This window comes from Lemur catta, chromosome 3 (genome assembly GCF_020740605.2).
Source record: "Lemur catta isolate mLemCat1 chromosome 3, mLemCat1.pri, whole genome shotgun sequence".
Taxonomy (NCBI): Eukaryota; Metazoa; Chordata; class Mammalia; order Primates; family Lemuridae; genus Lemur; species Lemur catta.
Window position 1 is genome coordinate 35,042,669 of NC_059130.1, and position 12,926 is coordinate 35,055,594.

Genomic DNA, 12,926 nt, shown 5'->3' on the forward strand with positions numbered 1-12,926 from the left:
CAGTATTATGTTGGTTGTGGGTTTGTCATATATGGCTTGTATCATTTTTAGATAGGCCCCATCTATGCCTATTTTGTTAAGTGTTCTTATCATAAAAGGGTGTTGAATTTTGTCAAATGCTTTTTCTGCATCTATTGAGAGAATCATATGATCTTTATTTTTGCTTCTATTTATGTGGTGAATTACGTTTATAGATTTGCATATGTTAAACCATCCCCGCATCTCTGGGATGAAGCCCATTTGGTCGTGATGGATTATTTTTTTTGATAAGCACTTGGATTCGATTTGCTAGGATTTTATTGAGAATTTTTGCATCTATATTCATAAGGGATATTGGTCTGTAGTTTTCTTTTTTTGTTGCATCCTTTCCTGGTTTTGGTATTAAAATTATGTTGGCATGGTAAAATGTGTTGGGGAGAATTCCATCCTTCTCGATATTGGAGAATAGTTTATGTAGGATGGGCACCAGTTCTTTTTTGTAGGTATGGTAAAATTCAGGTGTGAACCCATCTGGTCCAGGGCTTTTCTTTTTGGGAAGGTTTTTTATTGCTGTTTCGATTTCAGATCTAGATATTGGTCTATTCAGGAATTCTATTTCTTCCTGGTTGAGCCTGGGAAGGCTGTGTGTTTCTAAAAATTGGTCCATTTCCTCCTCGTTTTCCAATTTGTGTGCATAAAGATTTTTGTAAAATTCATAGATGATGTCATATATCTCTGTGGCATCAGTCGTGATTTCTCCTTTCATGTTCCTGATGGAGGTAATTAGAGTCTTTTCTTTTCTCCTCTTGGTTAGCCTAGCCAGAGGTGTGTGAATCTTGTTTATGTTTTCAAAGAACCAACTTTTTGATTTATTAATCTCCCTTATGGTTTGTTTGTTGTCCTTTTCATTCAGTTCTGATTTGATCTTAATAATTTCTCGCCTTCTGCTGGGTTTGGGGTCGGTCTGTTCTTCCTTCTCCAGCTCTTTGAGTCTATTCATTAGATTGTCTATTTGTAAGTTTTTTGTCTTTTTGATATAGGCATTTATGGAAATAAATTTTCCTTTCAGGACTGCTTTAGCTGTGTCCCACGAATTTTGATAAGTTGTGTCTCCTTTGTTGTTTAATTCAAAGAATCTTTTGATTTCCGTCTTGATTTCTTCATTTATAAAATAATCGTTCAGGAGAAGGTTGTTTAGCTTCCATGACGTTCAGTAGGAATGAGAGTTTCTGTTAGGGTTCATTATTACTTTTATTCCGCTGTGATCTGAGAAGATGCATGGTATAATTTCTATTTTTTTTAATTTTTTAAGACATGCTTTATGTCCTAGGATATGGTCAATCTTGGAGAATGTCCCATGGGCTGATGAGAAGAAAGTATATTCAGTGGATTTTGGGTAGAATGTCCTGTAGATGTCAGTCAGGCCCCTTTGTTCTAGCATTCTATTTAAATCCTTTGTTTCTTTGTTTATTTTTTGTTTGGAGGATCTGTCCTGTACTGTCAGCGGTGTGTTAAAGTCTCCGACTATCAAAGTGCTCTTATCTATCATTTTGTCCAAATCAAGTAGGGTTTGTCTTATGAATCTGGGTGCACCTAAGTTGGGTGCATATATATTAAGTATAGTTATGTCTTCTTGTTGAATTATACCCTTCACCAGTATATAGTAACCATCTTTGTCTTTCATTACATTTATTTAATTTAAAAACTAAGTTATCGGAGATTAAAACTGCCACGCCAGCTTTCTTTTGGCTTCCATTTGCTTGAAATATCGATTTCCACCTTTTTATTTTCAGTCTAAATGCATCTTTGCAGGTTAGATGAGTTTCCTGAAGACAGAAGATACTTGGCTTGTATTTTTTTAACCATTGTGCCAGCCTATGTCTCTTGAGTGGGGAATTCAATCCAGTCACATTTATTGAGAGAATTGATAAGTGAGACTGATTTCCGTTCCTCATGTTGGCTTGAATTTCGTTATTCTGTTTTCTCACTTGAGCCATTGTGATGCTGGGTTTTTTTCTTCTCATGAGTAGTTTTATATTCGTAGGTCTTTCTTTTGCTGGTCCGTGTGTAGCCCTGTTTTGAGTACTTCTTGGAGAGCTGGTCTTGTCTTGGTGAATTCTCTGAGTTTTTGTTTATCTGAGAATGTCTTGATTTCACCTTTGTATATAAAGCTGAGCTTAGCTGGGTATAAGAGCCTAGGCTGGGCATTATTTTGTTTCAGAAGTGAGAATGGGGCCCTAGTCTCTTCTTGCTTGTAAGGTTTCAGCTGAGAAATCTGGCATAATTCGGATGGATTTTCCTTTGTATGTAACTTGTTTCTTCCTCCTTACAGCTTGTAGAATGGCCTCTTTAGTGGAAATTTTTGTCAATCTGATAACTGCATGACGTGATGTCTTCCTATTTGGTATGAATCTTCCAGGGGTTCTTTGAGCTTCTTGAACCTGTATATCTAGAGTTTTGGCAAGGCCTGGGAAATTCTCCTCAATTATGTCTTCAAATAGCTTACCCAACCCTTGCTTATTGTCTTCTTCACCCTCAGGAATGCCGATAACTCTCACGTTAGGCTTCTTCACATAATCCCACATTTCTTGTAGGCTCTGGTCATTTCTCTTATTTCTTTGCTCCATCTCTGTGACTGACTTATTTAATTGGAAAGTGTTATCTTCGATCTCTGAGATTCTTCTGTTTGATCTACCCTGCTCTTGAGACTTTCCACTGTGTTTTGTAGCTCCCTGAATAAATTCTTCATCTCCAGGATTTCAGTTTGATTTTTCTTCAATATTTCGATTTCTTTTGGGAATTTTTCTTCCAAGTCCTGGATCTTTTTCGTGGTATCTTTGTGTTGGTTATCCATTTTTTCTTGCATAAAATTCAGCTTATTTATGATCCATGTTTGAAATTCTTCCTGTGGCATATTGCTATTTCAAGTCTGGCTTGTGTCAGTTGGTGGAGAGCTAGTAATCCTCTTCAAAGGCGAGGTTTCAGCTTGATTCTTTATATTCCCAGAGATCTTTCTCTGAGGCCTTCCCATCTGGATCAGTCCTTAGGTCCCTTCTTTCAGCTAGCTTTAGGCTGTACAGAGGCACTCCGTGGCGCTGATCTTGGGCTGTGCAGCAGCCCAGGTAAGCTGCCTCCTCTGTCACTAGGGGGAGCCCTTCGTGTGTTGTTCCGGATTTTGCTGCCTCAGCTGGGGGGCTGCTCCTGTTGGGTCCAGCCCCAGAGAATTAATTTGGCCCGAAACCGGTTTGAGAGTCCCGTCCCTGGGCTGATTTAATTGCAGACGGAAAGCGACTTTTTCCTTGCCTCTTCCTCTCCCAAGGTGGTTTCTGCCTCTCTCTGCACGAAAGACAGCGGCTGGGGGTGCCCGCGTTCGCCCAGTGCCTCGGCTGCTGCAGCTCCTGGGGGCGATGGTCCCCCGCCCCAATGTCCGCAAGGTCCACGCTCCGCTCCCTCGCGACTGGGGAAGCGCTCAGTGTTCACGCAAAGGCGGAGCTCCTAGTGGGGGGACGTGGACCAGGGGATGGAGCCGCCCGGTTCCCAGTCGCTCCGCAGCGGCTAGGCTGCAGACCCCGATAATGGCAGCTGCCCGCATGCCGGTCGCTGGCGCTGGGGGCGAATGTTCAGTGTCCGGCAGGGGCCAGAGGAGCCGGGATTGAGGGAGCCCGGCCGCCGGCGTAAAGGAGACAGTTCGGCGTCCCCCAGGTGTCTTTCGCTGCAGCCCATCGCTAACCCTTTCCCGTGGGTTGCAGTCCGCCCACAGGGCTCCGGGGTCCAAAATGTACCCTGCTATTGTCCCCTCTCCACAGAGCCCCGCGTCTCCCACGGTGATTCTGCACCGGCTTCAGGCAGATCCCTAACTGAGTGGGAGTAGGGGTCAGTGGGGAAACAGGCCGCTTTCCTGGGGGGCTGAACCCACCTCACTCGCTGGTGAGGTGGGTACAGCCGACCCACGCTCCCCTCTCTATTGTCCGTCCCGCACTCTCCAGATTGTCACGATAAGATTTTCCCTTCACCTCAGTCTTTTCTTGCTCTCTGTGTCCCACGCTGATTCTCCGTGGATTCACACCACCGTTCCTGTGGGGGAGCGATCCTCTAGCGTTGTGGCAGACTGAGATCCATGCCTTCCTTTCTGGGAGCATGAATCCAGGAGGTCACCACCACTCCACCGTCTTTCTTTTAGTGGCTTTTGATTTAGAAAATGGACAACAGCAAATAGCAGTGTCACTTTCATTAAGGATGCATATTTTGTTACAATAATAGCTATACTTAAAAACTAGTGCGTGTATGATCAAGACTCATTAATTTAGTCTCTGTCATTTCTTGCTGTGTATAATAACCCTTCTAACATGCATCCATAGCCCAGAGTAGTATTTCTGAACAGTGTCATCTATATTATCACATTAAAAAAAAAAAAGCCAACTTTTGGCTCTATTCCAGATCTGCTGAATGAACATGTCTAAGGCCCGAGTCTAGCATATTCTGCCTTTTTATCAGGTATTCCAAATGGGATGTAGAACTTGTGTTTTACATTCCCCTTGGTCTACAGACTTGGGTGATATTTCAATTCTATACCGTATGATACAGTGACAATGAATATTCCTTTAAAAAGTAGCTTCTCTGCTACCTTTTAAGTGTTTTGCAGATTATAGAGATTTTATTTATACCCAATTTTCAATAATGTGTGGCTAAAATAAGTTATGCTTATTGACTGAGGCAGATAGATGGGAAATAAATTTATCTATACAGTGTCTCCAAGAATCCCTATAGATATTCTAGAATTTGAATTCAGTACCAACTTTGGTCTTGGTCTTGCTGGCATTTTTGAGATTTCATATAAAGGAATAGTACAAGTCACTGAGCCTAAACATCAGCGTCAGGGACTGTCATAGCTCTTGGGCACCCTGTCCTCCAAATTCTGGTTCCATGGGCACAGGATCTGGGACTTGAGAAAGCTGGGAACCCCAGAGAACAGAAGTTCATCTACATGATCATCCTCCCATTCATTACTCTGTGCTGTGAATGATTGTAAATGGCCTTGACTGATAATGGCAGCTCTACCTTATTTTATGTAAAGGAGCATATATCAAGGGCAGAAAAAGTGCTCAGCACTATGTTGTAGAGTATGAACCATTTAACGAAGATCAGATGTACCATGGAATGGAATAAAGGTTTTAATAACTTAATTGTTAATTAGTTAACTTCTGGAGGGCTTATTTTACCCTAGTAAACAGCGTCATCATTTTTTGGACTCTGTGGATAGCCGTTGTCAACTGTGTTCATTAATTTATTTGACATTCATTTATCACCCTGATATGTCCTGTTGCTATTTTCTTGTATAGAAATATATGTAAGTCACAATTCTTGCTCTCAAGGAGGGTATGGCTTACTGGGTAAATAAATTATCAACCAACCAGTCTGGACTGGATTCCATTGTACCTGTATACCACATTTTGTGAGTCCATTCATCTGATGAACACTTGGGTTGCTTCCACCTTTTGGCTAATGTGAATAATGCTGCTATGAACATGGGTGTACTTAGATTTTGTATCTTACTACCTAAGTTATTAATATGCAAGCCTCTATTATCACTTTCCTGATAATAGAGGCTTGCATATTGCTGTAGTAACCAAGTCAATGGGAAATTCCATGGGAGGCTATGGGAAGGGGCTGTTGACCTGGATGGAGGCTTCTCTAGGAAAAGTCTGAGCAAATATTTCCAGAATAAGCAGGAGTTCACCAGGCAGATAGTGTAGGGAGGGCATTCTAAGCATAGAGAATAGCAAATGCAATTACATGGAGGCATGGAAAAGTGTGGCATGTTTAACTTGCATGTGGGGGAGTTACAGAAATATCCTTTTGCAAACAGAATTAAAGTGGATTTGCTATGAGAAGAAATGTTATTTATGCAGTGTTTTCAGATTTTGTAACTTTTTATTGTTGCAAAATATACATAAAATTTATCATTTTAACCATTTTTACGTGTACAGTTCTGTGGCATTAAGTACATTCACATTTTACAGCCATCACTACCATTCATCTCCAGAACTTTTTCATCTTGCAAAAGTGAAACTCTGTACCCATTAAACACTAACTTTTCATTACCTCAGTTCCTGGCAACCACCATACTATCTGTCTCTCTGAATCTGACAACTCTAGGGACCTCATTTAAGTGGACTTACAAAGTATTTTCCCATTTGTTACTGGCTTATTTGGCTTAGGCTAATGCTTCAAGGTTCATCCATGTTGTAGCATGTGTCAGAATTTTCCTCCTTTTTAAGACTGAATAACATCCATGGTATGTGTATACCACATTTTGTGACTCCATTCTTCTCTTGATGGACATCTGGGTTGCTTCCACCTTTCGCCTATTACAAATAATGCTGCTACTGAACATGGGTGCACTCAGATTTTGTATCTTACTACCTAAGTTATTAAACTCTCAAATAATAAGGGCAAAAGGACTTCTTGCAAACCTAAGGTAGTACCTTTGGTTGAGGTGTTTACAGTTTTGTTGTAGAGATGTGCTCACACTCATGAAACCAAGACTATAGGCAGAATACGATTAAAATGCCCAGCGGCACTGTCAGAATTCACTTTTAAATTTCCTGTGATCATTTGCAGGAAGCAAAGCTGCAAGGCTTCTTCTAGAGAGGTAGTGAACACAGTCAAATATAAGCTGAGGATGTGCAGCACCCAGGCATCACTATTTGCCTTTGCAAACTGAACCTCTCCTCCTGGTGAAGTTGCCTCCTTACATCTGTAAGCTTTGCAGGGACAGTGGAAGGAGCTGGGCAAAATGAATTTTATGGTTAAGAATGAGGAGACCTGCTTCCTCTGAAGCATGAGAGAATGTATGACTAGCTAAATTATTGCTGGCCAGGGTAACAAAGGAACCAAGGATCCTATAAAAATATATAGATATACACACACATTTTGGTTAAAAATCAGGTATTATCAAATATCAGGGAGCTACTCATTGTTGTGAAAATAGACTGTTAAATGTGTGTGGGGAACATCTGATAGCCCCCCCCCACTCCCCACCCCTATCCCTGACTCTAAGAAAGTGATTCCATTCCTTCTGTTTCTGCACCACAGCCTCAAGCCTGGGGCTGGGTCCCTTCATTAGATGCCCATCTCAGCTGTTTCACCCAATCCACTCTTGCAGACCTCTTGCTTCTCTTTCTCAGATGCCCAGTGCCTGGGATGGAGACACATGGGTTTAGGAGGTGGTTTGGAGAGTCAGGAAAAAGGAAGCACTGCAGTGTGAGGAAGTGATGAGAAACTAGGCTGCTAATCTGTCAGCAGCAATACAACTTCTAGCCCACGTTCTTAATCATGTCCCTTGTTGAGTGTTTACTCCTGGCTCCTGTTGGGTCCACTGCCCAGCTTCCCCTTCCTGGTCCTCACTGATTGGCACAGCACACTAAGTTCCAGGGCCACTATTCCAAAACAAGGTCTCAAGACTCTGTTTATGAAGCCCAAACACTTTCCCCTGGTCTTTCCAGTCTGCAGTTGGTGTTCCAGGACTTGCATTGTTTTGTGCCCTAAAATGTCGAGTCCTGTAGGGCTTAATCTGTCCTTGCTTGTGGGACTCTGGCTAGCAAAGCAAATGTAACAGCTCAGCCTGGCCATGTTGGAGGAAGGGCCAGGTCTGTTGGCACACACTATAGGGCTGGCACGGGCTTTGTGGGAGGCTGGCCTGAGCCACAGACAGTGGCACCAGCAGTCCTGTTTGTTCTTCAGCCCCTGGCAAAGCTTGAGCAGATTGGGTTCCTTTCCTGCAGAACACAGATGCTTCCTTCTGAGCCCACCTGCCCAGGCAGCACTCCACTTTGGAACAGCACAGCCTGGGACAAAGGAGGACTTGTCCCTGAGAGCCCCTTCTCCTCTTTGTTCTCGTGGTCACTCCACTATCCCCGCTCTGTCCAAATTCACTCTCTCCCCGCATTGAGCACGAGAGCATGTTGTCCAAGTGAAGCATACTTGCCATATAAACAAATGGCTTGATGAGAATAAGTACTTAAGTATTTTCAGACACCTGATTTCATTTCCATAGTTTCCAACGGACCTGCAATTTAATTCCAGTTCCTGGTTGCAGAAGGTATGGGACATCTGACCAGAACACAGGTGTAGCAGATGCAAAGTGTGTCCAACCAAAGAGCCCTGACAAACAGCACTCAGGCAGGACTGGCAGCTGCAATGGGACCTGGAAGTCTATTTCCTTCCTCTCTTGTTCCTCTCCGTTTTGAAGCACTCCAGAGCATTCCACCAGCTTTTGTAAGTTACACCTGTGTTGTCACCGTCGTTGAGGTTCTGGGAGAAATCGTTTGGTCATGCTTTTCTGTGCAGTCACTATGCCCACAGACCCTATGAGAGTCATCTGGGAGTATGTGCCTGGTGATCAAATTAGAGGCTGTTTTCCAGTTCCAAAGAGAACGTTTAGTTACATTTTTGAGTTTTCAAGATGAAGGTATTAAAAGGCATGGCCAAGCTTGTCAAAACACTAACTGTAGAAACAGTCATGCTTTCAGATACATAAGCAAGGACCGAGGTGGGCGCCTCTTGCCAAGCTTGGGTGAGGGATCTTGATTAAATAAAGGCCCTGGGGAGGGTGAAACCTACCGGGAGGTAGACCAAACAAGACAGGAAGATATGGGGAACTATAAGATTCTTCCAGAAATATAAGGCATTTAACATTATGGCATAGCAGGCAGTATGTTCTCTAAAACTAGGGTTGGGGAGAATGATATAGTGCCTTGTGGAGCTAGGTGCTTGATATTTCTGCTTTGACGTTGTTGCTAGAAAAAAGAAGTACATTGAGCATGTGTAAGTCTGGTATATTAGAAGTGACCAAAGACAATAAAACAGTCGAGGATCGGCCTGTCTAGGGCAGGTTTTGTTCTCCTCTGGGTGTCCCAGGGACTCTCCTATGCTCTTAACTTCTACCTGAGTTCATCAAAACACACTTTATTCCTTTGGCTGGCAGGAGCAGCCCTGGTTTTAGTGACTTGTTCAGAAGGGAGGGGCAGCTGGAAGGTTGTGTTTATTAAAGCCCAAGTGAGTGGAGGTAAATGCAGGTGTGGTCAGGAAGTGTAGCTGGTTCACCCCTCCCAGTAGGCGCAAGGCAGCAACTTGCAGATTCCCATGCCGGTTCTCCCACCCAGAGGTCATTTTAGTTCATCTAGCGCTGCAATTGAGCAGAATGCTGCAGTCAGGGCGACATGCTGTGAACTGGAGCCGTGTCCCAAGTACGTGCCAGTCAGACCAACTCTAGCCTTCACCGTCTGTGGCTGCTGACCTAGAGAGGAATTTGTTACGTGACTGAGGTCCTGTCCTAAGCCAGACTCCAGTGCAAAGAACTCTTCTCCTCCCCATCCTCTCAGATGTACCCTTCTCTCTCCCCTTTACTCTTTACTCTTAATTGACTTTGGGTTTCTGTGCTGAAGCAGAGTTTTCTTCTGTCTCCTGTTCGCTGCTCTGGTTTCTCTTCTTCCAGGCCCCTTGGTAACAAGGAGAGCTGTTGACAGTGTAGAGTGGAGGAGGGAGAAGTGGCTGCCAGGCTGGGGAGTGACGTAGGTTGCCTCTACCTGGAGACTCAAATCAGCCATCAGCCAAAAGTCTGCCCTGACATATATAAAGACAGATATTTTACCTCAGTTAGCAAGGTCGTATCCTTGTCTATAAGAAACAGACAGCCAAGGAGAGCATCAACACTAACTCTGTACAACAGGTAAGATCAATGAGATTTTAGTGGAAGGGACAGACTTTGACAGTAGGAAGCTCTAAGTTGGGTTCTTAACATCAAAGGATTAAAAGGCATGGCCAAGTGAAAGTTCTGGATTTCTGATGAGATTTTCAAAGTAGGCTATGTTTTTATCTCGTTAGGATGGATTAGGTTCATTCCTGTCAACGCCCTAACTATAGAAGGAGGTTGCAGATGCCTGGTCAAGGAGCTGGGGGCCTATTACTAGGCTTGGGTGATAACATGATAGGAGAAGGTCTTCAGTATAAAGGTCTCAGAGAAAGGAGGCTGTAGGATGGCTCTGGGTCTTATTTTTCAGTCTGTAGCCCAGATGTTTGATTAGAGAGCTTGCTAGTTAAGTTTGCTAGGTGGTGAGAGTAAGATGTGGACCAGATGAAATGGTTTTAGTAAACTGGAGAAGAACTCAAAAGGAAGTTCATTTAGGAAAATGTGGAATTATACCACCAGTTATGAACAGCTACACAGCATAAGAAGTGGCTATGGATGAGCAAATGTGACAGATCTGGGATTGAGGATGAGACCAGTGTCAATCAGCAGTGTAGGGCTGTGTCAAGAACTGCAAATGAAAGTCGAAAATACAGGCGTTGTGAGGCATTATCTTCCCTTATAACTATCACTGGTCATATCTTTCCTAGGATATCTTGTAGCCACCAAATCTTCAGGCTAATAGTGCCTGAGTAGACTTGTAGTCTGATTCACAGATAAAGGAATTTGGGAATTGAACTTGTAGAGAATAACTTAGAATTCATAATTATCTCTTAATATGTAAAAAAAAAAAAAAAACACCTTAATGCAAACACCAGTGCCAGCTCTTCTTAATCTTCATGGATGAAATGGAATTTCATTAGCATTTGGTTAGACACTTCTACTTGCCTGACAGTGGAAGTCATTAGATGGTAGAATGAGTTATTGAGGAAAGGTTCTGACTTTTTTTTTTTTTTTTTTAAGACATACTCTTACTCGTTGCCCAGGCTGGAATGCAGTGGCACAATCATAGCTCACTGCAACACTGAACTCCTAAGTTCAAGGAATCCTCCTGCCTCAGCCTTCCGAGTAGCTGGGACTACAGGTGTGCATTACCATGCCTGGTGAATTTTTAAAAATTTTTTGTAGAGATGAAGTCTTACTATGTTGGCCAGGCTAGCCTCAAACTCTTGGCCTTAAGCAGTCCTCCCTCCTTGACCTTCCAAAGTGCTGGGATGACAGGTTCAAGCCACCGTTCTGATTTTTTTGATGAGATTTTCAAAGCAGGCTATGTTTTCATCATATCAAAATGGATTAGGTCCCTTCCTATGTCCCTATCTGACAGCTGAGAGGTGGAATTAAGTGTTCAGAGTCCATTTTCTAACCCAGAGATTGCTCAAGCTCTGTCTACAGACATCCACCTGCGTTTCCATCCCCAGAGGTGCTCCCTGTCCCCAGGAGCTGCACCAGCTCCCCACCCCTGTCTGTGGTCCCCTTTTCCAGGCCCTAGGCTAGCTGGGGCCATGCAGATGCACTCGTCTAATCAGACTGCACTTCTTTGTTCTCTTCTCCCTTGCAGTATGAATTTAAAGCCAAGAACATCAAGAAGAAGAAAGTGAGCATTATGGTTTCTGTGGATGGCGTGAAAGTGATTCTGAAGAAGAAGAAGAAGGTAAGTGGCTCTGAACCAGAAACTGAGGTAAAGAGGAAAGTGGGGAAAGTCAGTGCGGGACACCTTTTCCTTCTAGGCCACTCTCTAGACAGGATCCATCCCTTATCTGGCGAGCTCTTTTGCTCTGACCAGGAACAGCGTTGAGAAGCTGCAGTGGAGCAGAGAATGAGGCAGGGCCAGTGGCCCATCGGCTTGGTCAGTCCTGGTGCCCCACGTGACAGGAGTCACCTCCCATCATCCCTGTCTTCAATCCGCCTTCCCATTGTCATACCTTTACCTTTGAGTCTTGCTCTTGGGGAATATGTTCAGTGTAAGTGATCAGAAGTAACAGGGTTCAGTGGGGTCGGGGGCATGTGGAGGCTCCTTCAGTAGCTGTCCCCTGATTGCTGGAGCAGCCCTCAGTCCCACTCCAGGTGCCATGCATTCCCCCGTGTGTCCTTGTGCCCTCCTGTTACAGCCTGTATTTAAATAGACCCTCAAGACCCAGCCACAAGCTGCTGTTCAGTGCGTAGGAAGGGTGGGGCCTGGCCAAGGTGTGAGGAAGGGAAGGATGATATTGATCCATTCTGTGGGCGTTCCTCTGAGTTGGGGTGAGATAAGCAAGTGAGCGTATGTTTAAGTCTTGTCTGTTTTGGCTTAGCTGTGTGTGTTGTGGCAGAATAACGTGCCTTGGAAAAACTAGATTTGTACTGGGGGGTGGGTGGGCAATGTATGTTTTCATTAAAAAGAAAAGGAAAGAGCTTGGCTTATTGAGGGTATGTCAGGAGAGTCATCTTTTTTTGTTTTTCCTTCCTGCTTCTTGACTCTGCTGATGCCTTTATTTTTTGATGCCTTTGTTTCACATTTATTGACAGTAGCACCATAGTGTGGTAGTATAAAGACCTCTTGAGCTTCTTGTCTAAGTTGCTCTTAATTCAAATGGAGTCAAGGCCAACCTTGAGTCTGGGGTTGAGAGAGAGAGTGTGGAAGTTATGGAAGGCAAAGATAAATCCATTGTAGTGGGCAACATAAATTTGGAGAATCGTATGGTTGAGAGGGATCTTAAAGGGTAGTTATCTTATCAATCCAAGGATTTACATCTTCTCTATAAGATCCTCACAGAAGAGATTGTCCAGTGTGTGACTGGACACCTCCAGTGACCTTCTGAGGCCGCCCATGTCATCTCTGGACAGCTCTAGACAGTTACAAAGGCCTCTCATATATTAAACCAAAACTTGTTCTCTCACGTTCCCTAAATGTCTTTAGGGGTCGTTCTAGAAAGTGTTTTATGACTATGAGGTTGGACGTATATAGGAAAAAAATGGATATACTGTTTATAAAAAAACCAACTCCTTCAAAATTCAAAAGTATAGGATATTTATAATAGCTTATTAAATACCTTTGACTTTATAAGCCTGCACCGTGGGGACCGTGGTCCCCACCTTGTTACCCTGGGTTGTCTTTTTTTGCCTCCTTCCCTCACCTCACACACAGGTCACAGTGGCTGGAATGTTGTCTTCCCAGGAGTGGCTGAGCAGGACAGGTGCTGAAGCAAGCTGAGGTTAAAGA

General features: G+C 43.6%; 1 protein-coding gene across 4 annotated transcripts in view; it reads left to right on the forward strand.

Moving 5' to 3' along the window:
• Window positions 1–12,926, forward strand: part of C3H1orf226 (chromosome 3 C1orf226 homolog) — a 289,207-nt gene that overhangs the window by 185,690 nt on the left and 90,591 nt on the right. For 3 of the 4 annotated variants that reach the window (XM_045547211.1, XM_045547213.1, XM_045547214.1), the window contains exon 3: window positions 11,286–11,378. In XM_045547211.1, coding sequence (XP_045403167.1) covers window positions 11,286–11,378 — 93 coding nt within the window. Of the gene's footprint in view, window positions 1–8,118; window positions 8,257–11,285; window positions 11,379–12,926 lie in introns of those variants that run through there. The other variant, XM_045547215.1, reaches the window with a different exon arrangement.